The sequence below is a fragment of the Dendrobates tinctorius genome, unplaced genomic scaffold (genome assembly GCF_039654945.1).
Source record: "Dendrobates tinctorius isolate UK_male_01 unplaced genomic scaffold, ASM3965494v1 ptg000237l, whole genome shotgun sequence".
Classification (NCBI taxonomy): domain Eukaryota; kingdom Metazoa; phylum Chordata; class Amphibia; order Anura; family Dendrobatidae; genus Dendrobates; species Dendrobates tinctorius.
The window spans coordinates 2,716,547-2,735,087 of record NW_027361904.1 but is presented as its reverse complement, the minus strand read 5'-3'; the positions used below and the strand labels follow the sequence as shown (position 1 = coordinate 2,735,087).

At 49.1% G+C, this 18,541-nt stretch overlaps 1 protein-coding gene across 1 annotated transcript; it reads left to right on the top strand.

Annotated features, from left to right (window-relative positions):
* The first annotated feature begins 2,838 nt into the window (after window positions 1-2,838).
* On the top strand, window positions 2,839-10,429 carry LOC141060488 (uncharacterized). Its single transcript, XM_073556750.1, has 2 exons — window positions 2,839-2,904; window positions 3,793-10,429. The coding sequence occupies exon 2, from the start codon at window positions 5,358-5,360 to the stop codon at window positions 6,312-6,314; it is 957 nt and encodes a 318-aa protein (XP_073412851.1). The 5' UTR covers window positions 2,839-2,904; window positions 3,793-5,357; the 3' UTR covers window positions 6,315-10,429.
* Window positions 10,430-18,541: the final 8,112 nt, after the last annotated feature.

Sequence of the window (18,541 nt, the reverse complement as noted above, 5' to 3'; positions counted from 1 at the left end):
GCTGTTCGTCACACCGCTCATCACTGTGTCTGCGCTCTGGTTCCATTCGTTCCCCAGTAGTTTACAGTTGGAGCGGTCACATTAGCAGCGCTAAAGCTGTAAACTGATTATCCCCTGAGATGGATTACGCCATGGGACAGGTATGGGATATTGTTGGTTTGTTATTTTTTACAGGAGAACAATGGCTTCGATATGGGATTAGGAGTATAATAAAGATTTAAAAACTGTGTATTGTTTTCTTTCATTAAAATACTTTGTTCTTATTGTGTGTGTTTAACCCTTGAATAACTCTAGGATTAGTAATGGATAGGTGTCTTATTGACACCTCTTCATTACTAAGCTGGACTTAATGTCACCTTACAATAGCAAGGTGACATTAACCCCTTATTAACCCCACCTGCCACCACTACAGGGCAGTGGGAAGAACCGGGCAAAGCTCCAGAATAGGCGCATCTAATAGATGCGCATTTTCAGGGCACCTGCGGGCTGCTGTTTTTAGGCTGGGGGGGCCAAGATCAATGGCCGCTTACCAGCCTGAGAATATCAGCCCTCAGCTGTCAGCTTTAGTCAGGTTTAAAAATGGGGGGACCCCTCTGTTCTTGAGAACCAACCTTGCTGACGCTGACAGCTGAGGGCTGCAGCCGCCAGCTGTGAGTTTTGTCGGGTTGGTTCACAGAGGGGGAACCCCATGTCGGGTTTTCATTCCTTCATTCTCTCCTGCTCGCTGTTGTTGGCAGAACGGGGAGAATGACAGCCGCGTTCAGCACTAGCCGCCGGGGAACAGCGCTTACTGTAGCGCGTTTTCCCCGGCGGCCGTCTGTGTCGTCCTGATGCGGCACACGTGTGCCACACGGATGTACCACGTATCCACACGGACACGGATAACTCCGTTACCGGAATTATCTGGATATGTGAGACTGCCCTAATATTGGATCAAATCTTCTGCTGATAGTGATTTTCTCAGCAGACGCTTGGCACCTTGAGCACAGTACACACACCACTCCGCGCATATTACACACATGGCTCCGCTCTGCACACACTACACATGCGGCTCCGCTCCGCACACGCGGCTCCGCCCGGCACACATTACATACGCGGCTCCGCTCCACGCACATGCGGTTCCGCTCCGCACACATTACACACGCAGCTCCGCTCCACGCACATTACACACGCGGCTCCGCTCCGCACACATTACACACACGGCTCCGCTCCGCGCACATTACACACGCGGCTCCGCTCCGCACACATTACACACACGGCTCCGCTCCACGCACACATTACACACGCGGCTCCGCTCCACGCACATTACACACGCGGCTCCGCTCCACGCACATTACACACACGGCTCCGCTCCGCACATTACACCCGCGGCTCCGCTCCTCGCACATTACACACGCGGCTCCGCTCCGCACATTACACACGCGGCTCCGCTCCGCACACATTACACACGCGGCTCCGCTCCGCACACATTACACACACGGCTCCGCTCCTCGCACATTACACATGCGGCTCCGCTCTGCACACATTACACACACGGCTCCGCTCCGCGCACATTACACACGCGGCTCCGCTCCGCACACATTACACACACGGCTCCGCTCCGCACACATTACACACACGGCTCCGCTCCGCGCACATTACACAAGCGGCTCCGCGCACATTACACACGCGGCTCCGCTCCGCGCACATTACACACGCGGCTCCGCTCCGCGCACATTACACACGCGGCTCCGCTCCGCACACATTACACACGCCGCTCCGCTCCATCCTCCTCTATAAGGCTATGTGCACACGTACCGGAACTCTCACGGAAATTACCGCGAGAATTCCGGAATTCCATTCCGCGGGAAAATCGCATTTTAAATTCCCACGATTTTCCCGTGGAAAAACTAGCATTTTGCAAGCGTAATTAGCTTGCAAAATGCTAGCGTCTTCCAAGTGATCTGTAGCATCGCTTGGAGAACTGATTGACAGGTTGGTCATACTCGTCAAACAGTGTTTGACGAGTGTGACCAACTTTTTACTACTGAGGCCGCCTATGCGGCATCAGTAGTAAAAGATAGAATGTAAAAAAAAAATAAAAAATGGTGTTATTCTCACCTTCCAACGTCCCGCGCATCCGTTCCCAGTAATCCTTTGCGAAAATGCCCGCGATGACGTCCGTTCTCGCGGGATCGCGATGTCTCGCGGTAATTCACGATGACGTCGCGCGAATGACCGCGAGACTTCGCGATCCCGCGAGAACGGACGCCATCGCAGGCATTTTCGCAAAGGATTACTGGGAACGAGAGCGTGGAGAGGCGGGAAGGCTGCGCGAGACGCCGGAAGGTGAGAATAACAATATTTTTTATTTTAAATTCTATTTTTTACAGGGATATGGTACCCAAAGCCCGGAGGACAGTCTCCTCTCCTCCGGACTGTGGGTACCATCCGCAAAAGTTCTGCTTACTTTCCGCATGGTGTGTACAGCCACATGCAGGAAGTAAGCGGAACAATGCATTCCTATGGGTGCGGGATCGCCACGATTCCGCGAAATTAATGAGCATGCTGCGGTTTTTACCGCGAAGCGATTCCGCCGCGGTAAAAACCGCAGCATTAGCACAGCATTGCGGAATCCCATAGGAATGCATGGGATGCTTATTTTTCGCGGTTAAAACCGCAGCGGAAATGCGAAAAAAACGCCACGTGTGAACTCAGGCTAATACTAGACATCATCCAGCACAGCAGAGTCCTGCAGACACTGAGACACGGTAGTGGCTAAATCCAAGTCGGCTAAAGGACCTCTGCTGACGTCATGCCCATGTGACCAGAAGGGGCGGTGCCTCTTCCTCCATAGAGCAGAGGGAGCAGAGGAAGCTGCGGATGTCATGGCGTGATTTGGAGTGTTTTGGGGTCACAGATCAGGTAGGTGGATGTTCATGCAAGAGCTGGGAGTCTGCCTGGGCACAAGTGGGTGATGTTGCTTGCATGGGGCTGCATGCTGGGGGGGTCTGCTTGGGGAGAAAGGGATGATGTTGATGTTGCTTGCATGGGGCTGCATGTGCATGCTGGAGGGGGGGTTTGCCTGGGGAGAAGGGGGTGATGTTGCTTGCATGGGGCTGCATGTGCATGCTGGAAAGGGTCTGCCTGGGCAGAAGGGGGGATGTTGCTTGCATGGTTCTGCATGCTGGGTGGTCTGCCTGGGGAGAAGGGGGTTTTTGTTTCTTGCATGGGTCTGCATGTGCATGCTGGAGGGGGGTCTGCCTGGGGAGAAGCAGGTGATGTTGCTTGCATGGGGCTGCATGCTGGAGGCGTCTGCCTGGGGAGAAGGGGGTGATGTTGCTTGCATGGGGCTGCGTGTGCATGCTGGAGGGGGGGTTTGCCTGGGGAGAAGGGGGTGATGTTGATTGCATGGGGCTGCATGTGCATGCTGGAGGGGGGTCTGCCTGGGCACAAGGGGGTGATGTTGCTTGCATGGGGCTGGGAGTCTGCCTGGGGAAGTGGGTGTAGGTTGCATGGGACTTCGTGCTCGGGGTCTTCCTAGGGAAGGAAGTACCCTGCCGCTCGCCCAGCTGAGTGCGCTGCCGCTGTAACCAAGGTTTTCCCCCGGCGCTGCACCTTTAAGGCTAGGCCCCCCTGTTTTGGTCGCTGTGACGTGGTAGTGGGCTTCATACAGTCTGATCAGAATGTAAAGTAATAACCTCATGTTCAGGTTGTACATTGTTGCTGACGGGCATTAGATCACGGTGTGAATATTGGGAGGGGCGGCCGTGTCAGGATTTTTCTTACATAAATGTCTTTGTTTTCCTCTAGGTGTTGGGGGTTTCCTCCATCTTCTTTCACCGTGCCCTCCACAGTAGTGACCTCTTTGGATGCCAATTCATCATTTGTCATCTCTCCACCAAGTGGAGTGCTGGTGCCTCCACCATCCATGTTCTGCCAAAATAGGTGTGACCCAGCGCCCCTCCGATGTAAAATAGATGAGTTTAAGATCTCTGAAATTACCCTCCCCTCTTCCGACGGCTTGCTAGGGTTGGTCCTGTGGGGGTCTACCACCTTTTGATTTCCTTTGTCCAATATTTAGTTCTCACCTTTACCATATTTGCCTTACATACTGTCTGTACTTTGATGCTTCTCTATGTCTTTTTTTTGGGGCTTTGTTTTATGTTTTTTTTTTTGGGTCATCCTAGGACGTGTTATCTATGGCACAGGGCCCACCTAGATCCCCTTCCCTTTACCCACGCTCGTGTCCTATAGTGTATTCAATGAGAAATGAATTTTGTGTTAACGCAATACAATTTCTCCTACGCCTCATTGGGGGACACAGACAGTGGGTGTTATGCTGCTTGCCACTAGGAAGACACTAAGTAAACCAGAAAAAAAAGTTAACTCCTGCAGTATACACCCTCTCGCTGGATGAGATTTCTCCAGTTCTTGCTTAGTGTCTGTACGAGGCACTTGGATCTGGCTTCAGACCCCACCGTTTTTATTTTCCTTTTTGATTTTTCTGTAATTTTTTATTTTTTAATTAACGGAGTGAAGGGGGTGACTGTTCCTTTCTGCGGCCCGCTCTCCCCCGAACCAACAACAGGCAAGCACGCGGAGTATACCTCCCCGAGCACTTTCCTGCGACAAACGGGGCTGATTCCTCTGGCGATGCTTTCTTTACGGTCCCAGTAATCCACAGATACGAGGGCACGAGGAGGGCTCTGGAGCACAACAAACGAAGCATGGAGTGCAATGGAAAAGACTGGAACAGCGCTTCCGAATGCCTTGAATCAACCCCATAGCTCTCCATCGCCCTGCCCATAGGGAGGATCGATTGAGCATACCCCTTTAAGAACGCCTCCAGCTCCGCTACATCAGCCCAGGAGGATGAGAAGACCTGCATGGATGGCCCCGGACAGCGCGGCCGGCCTGAGCACTGGAGTTGAGGTATGGGGTCGGGTCCTGTTTCCTGGGAGAGGTGGTGTCTTTGTCTCAGCGGAGGTGCACAGGCGCCCCCCCAACTCGGCGCTTACCGCGGGTAGGCCAAAAATGTAGTACCCGGCTTTTCCGGCCTACTAGACCGCAATTTGAATAACGCCGCCCACGCTAGCGCCGCCGTCCCCCCTCCTTGGCGCCTCTCGTCCCTTACGAGACGTGCAATCCTAGTCTCGGGGGCCATGTCATTTACTTCAGCCTTCTCTGGACTCGGACTGTGAGCCGGATATCTGCTGGATATCGGGTGACACCACAGGGCCACCGCTATTCCTCCCGGGGACACAGCATAGGACCGGAGTAAGCTGCATCTGCCCTCAGAACAAAGCTTAACCCCTCCTCGACACATTCCCTGCAGCTGCAGACCATACTCTGCTTTTAACCCTTTCAGGAGCGCTATGTCTCAATCTAAGGAGGCTAAATGGGCTGCTAAGGTAAAAAACGCGGTGTGCTTCTTGTGTACCACTTGCAAGACTGCCTTGCCCAGTGCCCAGACTAATCCCTTATGCACGGGCTGTGACCCGGCTTGCGCTCAAACGTCCCTCGCCGCTGCTGACGGACTTCCTGCGTTTAATCCCCCTGAGTGGGCTGCGTCCTTGTCACGGTCGGTGGAGTCACTGACCCAGGCTATAGACTCACTCAGGGAGACCTCTTTAAGTCATAAAGCATCTTTACCTCCCGAGGAGGGCTCTGGCGACGGCCGGGAACTGTCCACCAGCAGGGGCCGTACTCGTTCAGGGGATGGTCAGGTCTCTAGAAAGCGGACCCATGACGCGTCCCCTAGTCACGCTCACGCTTCAGCTTCGGCGAGTTCTGTCTCTCGCTCTCCCTCTCCTAATGTTCGCAGCGAGCACGACTCTGAATTCGAATCTGACACGTCAGCTCCTCAGAATCCCCCAAATGACCAAGAGTCGCTTGATTCTCTTATAGAATCAGTCATCAGGATTCTGGAGTTGGATGAGAAAAATATTCCCGCTCCAGCACACGCTATCTCATTTAAGAGAACCAAACGTGTATGCAGGTTATTTACCAGCCATCCGGAGTTTAAGGACATTGTCCAGAAACATAGGGATCGGCCACATAAGCAATTCACAGGGCAAAAGTCTACTGAGGCAAAATACCCTTTTGTTCTAGACCTAATGAAGGATTGGTTACAGTCCCCTTTGGTGGACCCTCCTGTATCGCGTCTTGCTTCTAAAATGCTCCTATCCGTTTCTGAGGGCTCCTCAGTCAGAAACCCCTCCGATCGTCAAATTGACTACATTGCCCGCTCAGTTTTTGAACCTTCAGGAGTGGCGCTTTGTCCATCTTTCGCGGCGACTTGGGTCACTAAGGCAATGGCCGCTTGGGCATAAGTCTTAATTACAGCCTTCCAGGGCACCAATCTTCCTCCGGAGGCAACCAGTGTCGCCAGGCAGATAATTCCCACAGCGGACTTTGTAGTGGACGCTTCTTTAGATGCCGCCAATTGCGCTGCTCAAACTGCCACTAATGCGATCTCCATTAAAAGAGCCCTATGGCTCAGCGACTGGCGGGCAGATGCCACATCTAAAAGATCGTTTACTTCTCTGCCCTATCAAACTGGTCGTCTTTTTGGAGAGAAACTGGACCAGCTTATTTCTGATACTACCGGGGGAAAAAGTAAATTCCTTCCTCAACAAAAGGCTGTTCGGCCGTTTCGGAACCAACAGCCGATGCGTTTTCGATCTCTTCGCAACAACTCCAGTTGGTCCCCTTCTACCGTCTATTCCGGTTCAGGTTGGTCCCCGCGACGAGACAGAGGATCCCAGACCTAACCGCTCTTGGAAGCCCAGGCCTAGGGCATCTGGATCTTGAGGAGCCAGATCTCGTAGATCTCCTATGCAATGACTTGTTGCAGTATCCGGCGGACACCGACAAAGTAGGCCGTCGTCTACTTTCCTTCAGTCACACCTGGCTCGCGGTCGTCAACAACAAGTGGGTTAGGGAGCTGGTGGCCTCTGGATACAAGATAGAATTTTCTTCCCTCCTCCAACATGGTTTTTCCCATTCCCCCCCCCCCCAAGAAAAAGACAAGAGCATTCCCTTCGGGCTGTTCAGGCTCTGTAAAGGAACGGAATCATCATTCCGGTCCCTCAGCACGAAAGGTTCAGGGGTTTTTATTCAAACCTTTGTGGTTCCAAAGAAGGACGGGACGATGCGGCCCATTCTGGATCTCAAACTGTTAAGTCAGTTTGTCAAGGTACGGAGATTCCGAATGGAATCTCTCCGATCAGTTGTCGCTTCCATGGAAAAAGGAGAGTTCCTAGCATCCATCGACATCAAGGACGCTTACCTTCACATTCCGATCTGCCCTTCCGACCAGCATTTCCTGCATTTTGCAATTCACGAGGAACACTTCCAGTTCGTTGCCTTGCCCTTCGGACTCGCCACCACCTCCAGGGTCATTACCAAGGTCATGGCAGCTGTCATGGCCATTCTCCACACTCTGGGATTGGTGGTGTTACCGTACCTGGACGACGTGCTCATCAAGGGTCCGTCCCTTCCAGCCTGCAAGGAATCCGTGGATATAACAGTAAATACTTTCTCGCCTGGGATGGCAGATAAACTTAAAGTCTTTCCCAAAACCGGCTCAACAGATTTCCTTTTTAGGAATGATCTTGAAAACTTCCCACGGGTTGGTCATTCTCCCTCCAGAAAAGACCCAAGCCTTACAACAGGCAGCGCGGACTTTTTCCCGACCGACTTCTCACACCATTCGTTTCAGCATGAGAGTTCTCGGAAAGATGGTGGCAGCAATTGAAGCAGTCCCATTCGCACAGTTCCAGCTCCATCCCTTACAACATGCGTTGCTGTTAGCTTGGGACAAGAACCCGTTCTCCCTGGACCGTCGGTTCCTTCTTTCTGTCCATGCGGGTCACATAAGCCCTCAAGTGGTGGACACTGAAGTCCTCCCTGAATCAAGGGAGGTCTTTTCTCCCAGTAAGATGGTTGGTAGTAAGTCTTCTAGGCTGGGGTGCGGTCTTTAGTCACCACATGGCACAGGGTCGTTGGTCAACTCAAGAGTCACGTCTCCCCATCAACATTTTGGAGATACGAGCGATCAGGTTAGCTCTATGGAGTTTCCACCATCTCCTTGCAGGTCACGCCATCAGGATCCAATCCGACAACGCCAAGACTGTTGCGTATATCAACCGCCAGGGAGGTACTCTGAGCAGGATGGCCATGCACGAAGTGAGTCACATCCTCCATTGGGACAAGATCAACCATTCGCCCATCTCGGCAATCCACATCCCGGGCATAAAGAATTGGGCGGCAGATTTTCTCAGTCACCAAGGCCTTGCCTCGGGAGAGTGGTCTCTTCATCCGGAAGCCTTTCACCAGATTTGTCATCGTTGGGGGACTCCGGATGTGGATCTCATGGCCTCAAGACTAAACAACAAGGTTCCTCGATTCATTGCCCGATCCATGCGCCATCGGAGCGGATGCCCTAGTTCTGCCGTGGCACCAATTCCCGTTCATCTTTCCCCCTCTTCCCTTGCTTCCGAGGGTCATCAAGAAGATCAGAATGGAGGGAGTACCAGTGATCCTAGTCGCGCCAGATTGGCCGCGCCGAGCATTGTACGCAGAACTAATACAACTAGTCGCCGACATCCCCTGGCGACTTCCAGATCGCATGGATCTACTCTCACAGGGCCCGATTTACCACCAGGACTACGGGGCCCTGTCTTTGATGGCGTGGCCGTTTAATCCTGGGTTATAATAAAAATAAATTTTATTTCTATAGCGCCGACATATTCCGCAGCACTTTACATTTCAGAGGGGATTTGTACAGACAATAGACATTACAGCATAACAATAATCACATAGATTATAACAAATACCAAGAGGAATGAGGGCCCTGCTCGCAAGCTTACAGTCTATGAGGAAAGAGGTAGACATGAAAGTTGGGTGGTAACAGTTGCCCTGATTGTATGGACCAGCCATAATGTTAAGTGTGTAACAGTACAGACACAGAGGACTAATGGATGCATAAAGCATGTGGGAACATGATGCGGGGAACCTGGTTATGGTGAAACTTTTGGGTTCTCTCATGACGTGATTTCCACCATGATTAGTGCTAGGAAGCCTGTGTCCATGCGCATCTATCACTGCACCTGGAAAACCTTCTTTCCTCTGGTGTTTTCCATTCCGGCCATATTGGAATTCCTTCAATCCGTATTAAAGTCAGGCCTTGCGCTTAGCTCACTCAAAGGCCAAATTTCGGCCTTGTCGGTGCTATTCCAACGCAAAATTGCCACCAAACTTCAGGTCAAGACGTTCATTCAGGGAGTTTCCCATGTGGGGCCTCCTTATAGATGGCCATTGTAATCATGGGACCTTAACCTGATTCTTACAGGAGGCTCCTTTCGAACCGCTGCAGGACCTGCCACTTACCATTCTCTCTTGGAAGGTGGTTTTTCTAGTGAAAATTACGTCAATTAGACGAGTTTCGGCATTGACGGCCCTGTCCTGCCGTCCTCCGTTCCTGAATTTTCATCAGGACAAGGCAGCTCTCAGGACGTCCCCGTCCTTCCTGCCCAAAGTCGTCTCCTCTTTCCATCGCAATGAGGAAATTGTTTTGCCTTCCTTTTGTCCGGCACCAGTCCATCGCATTGAGAAGGCCCTCCACACCCTGGATGTGGTTAGGGCTCTGAGACGGTACATCTCGCGGACAGCTCCATTCCGCAAGTCAGATGCCCTGTTCATACTTCCAGAGGGGTATAGGAAGGGTATAGCCGCTTCAAAAGCAATGCTAGCCAGGTGGATTCGCTTGGCAATTCAGGAATCCTACCGTCAGGAACGCGCCTGTCCCAGCAGGGATTAAGGTACACTCTACCCGCTCAGTGGGCACGTCTTGGGCCATTCGGCACCAGGCCTCGGCAGAACAGGTCTGCAAGGCTGCGATTTGGTCCAGTCTGCATACTTTTACAAAACATTACCAAATTCATTCTCAGGCCTCTGCAGATGCAGCTCTCGGCAGACGCATCCTGCAATCGGCAGTACCACAGTGTTGACTCAGTGGTACATGGGGTATTAGCAGATGTATGCTCCCCGCCCAGGGACTGCTTTAGGACGTCCCACTGTCTGTGTCCCCAATGAGGCGTAGGAGAAATAGGGATTTTTGTGTACTCACCGTAAAATCCATTTCTCTGAGCCAATCATTTGGGACACAGCACCCACCCTGTTTAGCCTATTGGCTCACTGTAGCATTCTTTGGTTTTGACATAGTTACAGTGGGGCAAAAAAGTATTTCGTCAGTCAGCAATAGTGCAAGTTCCACCACTTAAAAAGATGAGAGGCGTCTGTAATTTACATCATAGGTAGACCTCAACTATGGGAGACAAACTGAGAAAAAAAAATCCAGAAAATCACATTGTCTGTTTTTTTTTCATTTTATTTGCATAATATGGTGGAAAATAAGTATTTGGTCAGAAACAAAATTTCATCTCAATACTTTGTGATATATCCTTTGTTGGCAATGACAGAGGTCAAACGTTTTCTGTAAGTCTTCACAAGGTTGCCACACACTGTTGTTGGTATGTTGGCCCATTCCTCCATGCAGATCTCCTCTAGAGCAGTGATGTTTTTGGCTTTTCGCTTGGCAACACGGACTTTCAACTCCCTCCAAAGGTTTTCTATAGGGTTGAGATCTGGAGACTGGCTAGGCCACTCCAGGACCTTGAAATGCTTCTTACGAAGCCACTCCTTCGTTGCCCTGGCGGTGTGCTTTGGATCATTGTCATGTTGAAAGACCCAGCCACGTTTCATCTTCAATGCCCTTGCTGATGGAAGGACGTTTGCACTCAAAATCTCACGATACATGGCCCCATTCATTCTTTCATGTACCCGGATCAGTCGTCCTGGCCCCTTTGCAGAGAAACAGCCCCAAAGCATGATGTTTCCACCACCATGCTTTACAGTAGGTATGGTGTTTGATGGATGCAGCTCAGTATTCTTTTTCCTCCAAACACGACAAGTTGTGTTTCTACCAAACAGTTCCAGTTTGGTTTCATCAGACCATAGGACATTCTCCCAAAACTCCTCTGGATCATCCAAATGCTCTCTAGCAAACTTCAGACGGGCCCGGACATGTACAGGCTTAAGCAGTGGGACACGTCTGGCACTGCAGGATCTGAGTCCATGGTGGCGTAGTGTGTTACTTATGGTAGGCCTTGTTACATTGGTCCCAGCTCTCTGCAGTTCATTCACTAGGTCCCCCCGCGTGGTTCTGGGATTTTTGCTCACCGTTCTTGTGATCATTCTGACCCCACGGGGTGGGATTTTGCGTGGAGCACCAGATCGAGGGAGATTATCAGTGGTCTTGTATGTCTTCCATTTTCTAATTATTGCTCCCACAGTTGATTTCTTCACTCCAAGCTGGTTGGCTATTGCAGATTCAGTCTTCCCAGCCTGGGGCAGGGCTACAATTTTGTTTCTGGTGTCCTTTGACAGCTCTTTGGTCTTCACCATAGTGGAGTTTGGAGTCAGACTGTTTGAGGGTGTGCACAGGTGTCTTTTTATACTGATAACAAGTTTAAACAGGTGCCATTACTACAGGTAATGAGTGGAGGAAAGAGGAGACTCTTAAAGAAGAAGTTACAGGTCTGTGAGAGCCAGAAATCTTGTTTGCTTGTTTCTGACCAAATACTTATTTTCCACCATAATATGCAAATAAAATGAAAAAAAAAAAAAACAGACAATGTGACTTTCTGGATTTTTTTTTTCTCAGTTTGTCTCCCATAGTTGAGGTCTACCTATGATGTAAATTACAGACGCCTCTCATCTTTTTAAGTGGTGGAACTTGCACTATTGCTGACTGACTAAATACTTTTTTGCCCCACTGTATGGTTATTGTTCACTGTTTATGCTCCTACTGCTTTTTTCACTGAACTGGAGAAATCTCATCCAGCGAGAGGGTGTATACTGCAGGGGAGGAGTTCACTTTTTTTCTGGTTTACTTAGTGTCCTCCTAGTGGCCAGCAGCATAACACCCACTGTCTGTGTCCCCCAATGATTGGCTCGGAGAAAAGGATTTTTCGGTGAGTACAAAAAAATCCCTATTTTTGCAGCTGAAGCGCCGGGGACTTTGGAACAAAATGGTTTTTTTTTTCATTAATCTTTAATGTGCCTTAATTCATTGTTTTGATTTCTAAAACTCATTATCATTCATTTGTATGTATACATATATTTATATATTTTAGTTCTATTTGACTTATAATAAAATAGTTTGACAGATATGAGTTGAATTTTCGTTTCTAGAATGATAAAGCTCAGTGTGACATTAGTGGATTTCCGTATTTTTCGCTTTGTAAGACGCACTTTTTTCCTCCAAAGTTGTGAAAATTCGGGTGCGTCTTATAAAGCGTACATGCCTTACTGATACTGTGGGTCTAGGCTGAATGCTGGGATGGGGGGGTGTCCGGGTGCCCGGCGGTTGCTGGCCGCTGCTGGGGGTGTCTCCAGTGCCTAGCGGTGCTGCGTGGGTGGACAAATTATCGTAGTCCACTGCACACGCACAGGGAAACGTGGAAGTATCGGGGCTTTGGCATGTCGCAAAATGTCGGCAGAGCCCCGGGCAGTGCCGGACACCCACGCAGCACCGCTGGGCACTGGAGAGACCAGCAGCAGCGGCCAGCAACCACCAGAGACCCCCACACCAGCGCGCTGCACATCAGAGCACCCCCTCATCCCTGCCTGCGACCTGCAGAATCAACCCACTCTAGCCTCCTCCAGCAGTGACCCTGGGACACCGCTTCACCTCAGCCACGACCCCCGGGTAAGCAATAAGATGCATGGATTATAAAAAGCACCACCGTTTTATTAAAAAATGTTTTTCTTATTTTTCTCCGAAAAATACGGTAACTGCATTTGGATCTGTATCGGGCTGTGTCCACACATTGCGGTTTATTGGGGGAACTATCTGCAGGGCAGTCCTCACCAGTAGACCAGACCCGCACTTCCATGGAGCCCGTACAGCCGGACCAGCTGTATGTTGTGTGGTTTTTTTTTTTTTTTAAGTCCATAATTGTTTTATCTTAAAAATACATAAGCTGCTTCTCGCTGAGGGTCTGACTGCTGCTGTCACCACTGATGGGACAGGCGATGGCAGATTTTCCAGAGGAAAAATATCTTTGTCATGTTAGGCAATATTCACATTTTATTTTTTGGATACTAATGGTTTACAAAATTCTGACGACCTGTGACAGAGCTGGAATGAATGTGTCGCATGGATTTATGTCTTGCTACATCAATGAAGGAATGTGCTCCTCAGACCTCCTGGAGACTTCACAGCCCTGGATCAGACCTAACATCACAGGACAATAAGGGTATGTGCACACGATGCGGATTGCTGGGCGGAATTTTCCGCGCGGAATCTGCATCTTTTGGCAGAATCCTCAGGTCAAAATCCTCACGTTTTTATGCCGATTTAGTGTGGATTTGGCCTGCGTTTTTTCACTTGCGGATTCCTATAATGGAATGGATGTAAAAACGCTGCGGAATCCGCACAAAGAATTGACATGCTGCGGAAAAAAACCCGCTGCGGTTCCGCGCAGATTTTTCCACAGCATGTGCACAGCGTTTTTTTTTTTTTTTTTTTTTTCTCCATAGAATAACATTGTACTGTAAATCACTTGTGGATCCGCAGGAAATCTGCAGCGTGTGCACAGACCCTAAAATCTCACACTCCTTATCTATGAACTGCCCCAATATTTATGGCCACCACTGTTTATCACGCTCCCATATTGATAGATAATAATAATTTTTTATTTCTATAGCGCCGACATATTCCGCAGCACTTTACATTTCAGAGGGGATTTGTACAGACAATAGACATTACAGCATAACAATAATCACATAACAGGTACCAAGAGGAATGAGGGCCCTGCTCGCAAGCTTACAGTCTATGAGGAAAAAAGGGGAGACACGAAAGGTGGGTGGTAACAGTTGCCCTGATTGTATGGACCAGCCGTAATGTTAAGTGTGTAACAGTACAGACACAGAGGGCTAATGGATGCATAAAGCATGAGGGAACATGATGCGGGGAACCTGGTTATGGTAAAACTTTTGGCTGTGCCACACAGGGATAGTTAGGTTAATGTGTTGAGGCTGTAGGCCATGAGTTTTCAGGGCACGCTTAAAATTGTAGGGATTGGGGACTACTCATATTGACCTGGGAAGTGCATTCCAAAGAACAGGCGCAGCACGTGTATAGTCTTGGAGACGGGAGTGGGAGGTTCTGATTATCGAGGATGCTAACCTCAGGTCATCAGCAAAACGGAGGGCGCGGGTAGGGTGGTATACTGAAACAAGGGAGGAGATGTAGGGTGGTGCTGAGCCATGGAGGGCTTTGTGGGTGAGGGTAATAGGTTTGTACTGGATTCTGGAGTGGATAGGTAGCCAGTGTAAGGACTGGCACAAGGTAGAGGCATCGGTGTAACGATTGGTGAGGAATATGATCCTGGCTGCAGCATTCAAGACAGATTGGAGGGGGGAAAGTTTGGTAAGAGGGAGACCGATTAGAAGAGACTTAAAATAGTCCAGACGAGAATGAATAAGAGAAACAGTAAGAGTTTTTGCAGAGTCAAAAGGTAAGAAAAGGTCGAATTCTAGAAATGTTTATGAGATGCAGATAACAAGAGCGAGCCAGTGATTGGATGTGGGGGGTGAATGAAAGCTCGGAGTCAAGTATGACCCCAAGACAGCGGGCATGTTGCTGGGGAGTAATAGTGGAGCCACACACAGAAATGGCAATGTCGGGTATAGGTACATTAGTAGCGGGAGGAAACACAAGGAGTTCAGTCTTTGACAGGTTCAGTTTCAGATATAGTGAGGACATGATGTTAGACACAGCGTTTAGACAATCGCCGGTGTTTTCTAGAAAGGCTGGCGTGATGTCAGGAGAAGAAGCGTATAATTGGGTGTCATCAGCATAGAGATGGTACTGGAAACCAAATCTACTGATTGTTTGACCAATAGGGGCAGTGTACAAGGAGAAGAGGAGGGGGCCTAGGACTGATCCTTGAGGAACCCCAACAGTAAGGGGAAGATGAGAGGAGGAGGAGCCAGCAAAAGATACAATGAAGAAGCGGTCGGAGAGATAGGAGGAGAACCAGGAGAGAACGGTGTCCTTGAGGCCAATGGAACGGAGCATAGTGAGGAGGAGCTGATGATCCACAGTGTCGAATGCTGCAGAGAGATCCAAGAGAATTAGCATGGCGTAGTGACCGTTAGATTTAGCTGTTAGTAGATCATTAGAGACTTTAGTGAGGGCAGTTTCAGTAGAGAGCGGAAACCAGATTGGAGAAGGTCGAGAAGAGAGTTATCAGAGAGATAGCGGATCAGACGGGAGTGGACTAGGCGTTCCAGGAGTTTAGAGATGAAGGGAAGATTAGAGACAGGTCTATAGTTAGCGGCACAGTTTTGGTCGAGGGATGGTTTTCTTAAGTAGTGGATGTATGATGGCATGCTTAAATGAGGAGGGAAAGATACCAGAAGAGAGAGTGAGGTTAAATATTTTAGTTAGGTGAGGGGTGATAGCAGGGGAAAGGGACTGGAGCAGATGTGACGGAAATGGGTCACTGATGCAAGTGGTTGGGCAAGAAGATGCAAGGAGCCTGCTTACTTCTGTGACTGGTTCAAAATCAGAGAGTGAGCTAGATGCAGTGGGGGAGGGAGGACAGTGCATGGTATGAGATGATTGGGAGATAATTTCCTGTCGGATATGATCAATTTTTTCTTTGAAGTAATTGGTCAGATCGTCAGCTCAAAGCTCCGTGGTTGGGGCCTGCACTCTTGGGTTGAGCAGGGAATGAAAAGTGTCAGAGACGTTTCGGGTTATTGGACAGTGAGGTGATGAGGGTGTTGAAATAGGTTTGTTTGGAGAGGTGAAGGGCAGTGTTGTATGTTCTAAGCATGAACTTATAATGGATGAAGTCTTCGTATAGATTGGATTTTCTCCACAGACGTTCGGCGCACCTGGAGCACCGCTGCAGGAAACGTGTTTGCACCGTGTGCCAGGGTTGTGGCTGTCTTTGTCGTGTTGTTCTGTGTATAGGAGGTGCAAAATCATCCAGGGCAGTTTGAAGTGTTTCATTGTAATGCTTCAGTGCAGAATCAGGACATGAGAGGGAGGGGATAGGGGCCAATGAAGACCACAAGTTCATTGTAAGTTTCTGGGTGTAATGGCCTGTATGTTTCTATAAGTATGGACAGTGGGGGTGACCTGAGCAGCCTGGCTGTTCTTGATAGAGAATGAAAGAAGGTTGGGATCAGAGAGCGGGAGAGGGGAGTTTGCAAAATCATCCACTTCATCCACTGCACAAAGCCGAGAGAAGACCAAGTCGAGGGAGTTTCCGTCTTCATGCGTTGGAGAATTAGTAAGCTGTGAAAGGCCAAACGAGGAGGTTAGAGATAAAAGGTGAGTAGGAGAGGGGAAGAGCAATGGGGATGTTGAAATCGCCCATGATGAGGGTAGGGATGTCACAGGAGAGAAAATGTGGAAGCCAAGTGGCAAAATGATCCAGGAACTGATGGGAGGGGCCGGGAGGACGATACACTACCGCCACTCGCATGGAGAAGGGGGAGTAGAGTCTGACGGCATGGACCTCAAAAGAATGGAAGACTAGTGAGGATACTTGAGGGATAACCTGAAAGGTACATTTTGGTGATAGAAGCAGACCAACGCCTCCACCTGCTCTTTTGTCTGATCTTGGGGTATGAGAGAAGTGTAATCCCCCATATGAAAGAGCAGCAGCAGCAGTAGTGTCTGACTGCTGGATCCAGGTTTCAGTAAGAGCCAGGAGGTTAAGAGAATTAGAAAGGAAGAAGTCATGGATGAAGGAGAGTTTATTACACACTGAGCGAGAATTCCAAAGGGCACAAGAGAGACAGATGGCATGCAGGGAATATTAATAAGATTAGAGGGGTTTCTGAGTGTAGCAGTTGGGGGGTTTGACTTTCTATAACATGGAGGACCAGGGTTGGGAGCAATGTCTCCTGCGACTAGGAGGAGGATAGAAAGAGTGAGCAGATGGTTGAGTGTTATGAATGGGTCACCGTGGAGGAAAATCCTAAACAAGCTAAGCCCCAGAAAAACCAGAGAGGTTCGTAACTATGCAGATTGCAGATCCCTGATCCTAACCACACAACTAGCAGCAGCCATGGAGCGTACCTACGATGAACCTAGACGCCTTGTCACGGCCGGAGGACTAAATAAGCCTAAAGCAAGGAAAGGGGAATACTAACTGCCCAAGAGCAGACGCCAAAGGAATAGACAGCCCGCACACATGTATTGACGGTGAAACAAGATGAAAACACAAACACAGGCAGGAAAATAGGCTGAGCAAACGATGGGGCCCAAACTAACCAGAAAGGACAGGAAAGGAAAGACACTGTCTACAATCTGCCCAAAACCCTACAAAAATAATGTCCAACACTTCTGATATCAAAATTAACCCTGAAGTCACTAGACTTCTCCCACTATATCAGCACTCTGAAATATTCTGAAGCAGCGCAAAAAGAGGCCAATCTAATAAGGGACAAAAAGCAAATTGGCCAATACAGATAAGTAAGAGTGGAAATTCAGCACAGCCCCAGCCGGGGCTGGATGACAACACAAAAAAACTGAATAGACCAACAAAATCAAGTGTGAACATTAACAGAAAAACTTAGCTTGAGCTGACTGGAACAGAGCTGAGAACCAAGACTTGACAAGCCAGAAGGAATCACCAGCACCAGAATAGAGCGTTGGCTGTCTTAAATCCAGTCAGATTCCTGAGGTCCAATCGTCATCCTCCTTATCAGGTGGCAAATCTCTACTGATTAAATCAGCCTCACTACCTCCTGTTACCACCAGAGGGACCCTGGAAGGAGAATTCACAACTGGTATAGACCAGAAAATGAACTCACAACAGTTGAGTGATTTGTGGGGGCGTCTCTTATGTTGAATGGTGAGACTGAATGGATATGTGCAATTTAACAATTTGAAAAGAGTGTGAGTGCTATACATAGGAGAGGAAAGGAGTGAGTGGCTGATATGGATGGAGTGTAGAGAGTTAATGCCAGGGTGGTGGATGTGTGTGAATGCAGCGGCCAGGATATATATTACACAAATGCATATGGTATATATTTGTTGTACTCCAAATGTACAGGGGGTACATGTATATAAAATATCTTACCTGTCTCCTGCCTTGTCTAACTGCCATGTTATAACTGCCAGTACTTTGATAAACTGTACTTCGATAAAGTGTGCATAAATGCCTCCTGCATAAATGCTCCCCCAAGCTAGGTCTGAATATATAGGAATCTAAGGCTTAGATTTTTTTTCTCTCTTCTCGTTAATCAATCAAACTAAACTAAGACAGCATGGCACAATAAAGGTAATTATCAGACAAACCAATGTCCAGGCCTACATGCATCATAAACCACTTTGAAAAGTTTCTTGACCTCAGAGTAAAAGGGGACAAGCAGAGTAAGTTGAAATAAATATATACCAGATATAAGCTTGCAGAGTTGAAAAGACATATAGAGCATTCAGGATTAACTGCTTGCTGACATTGAA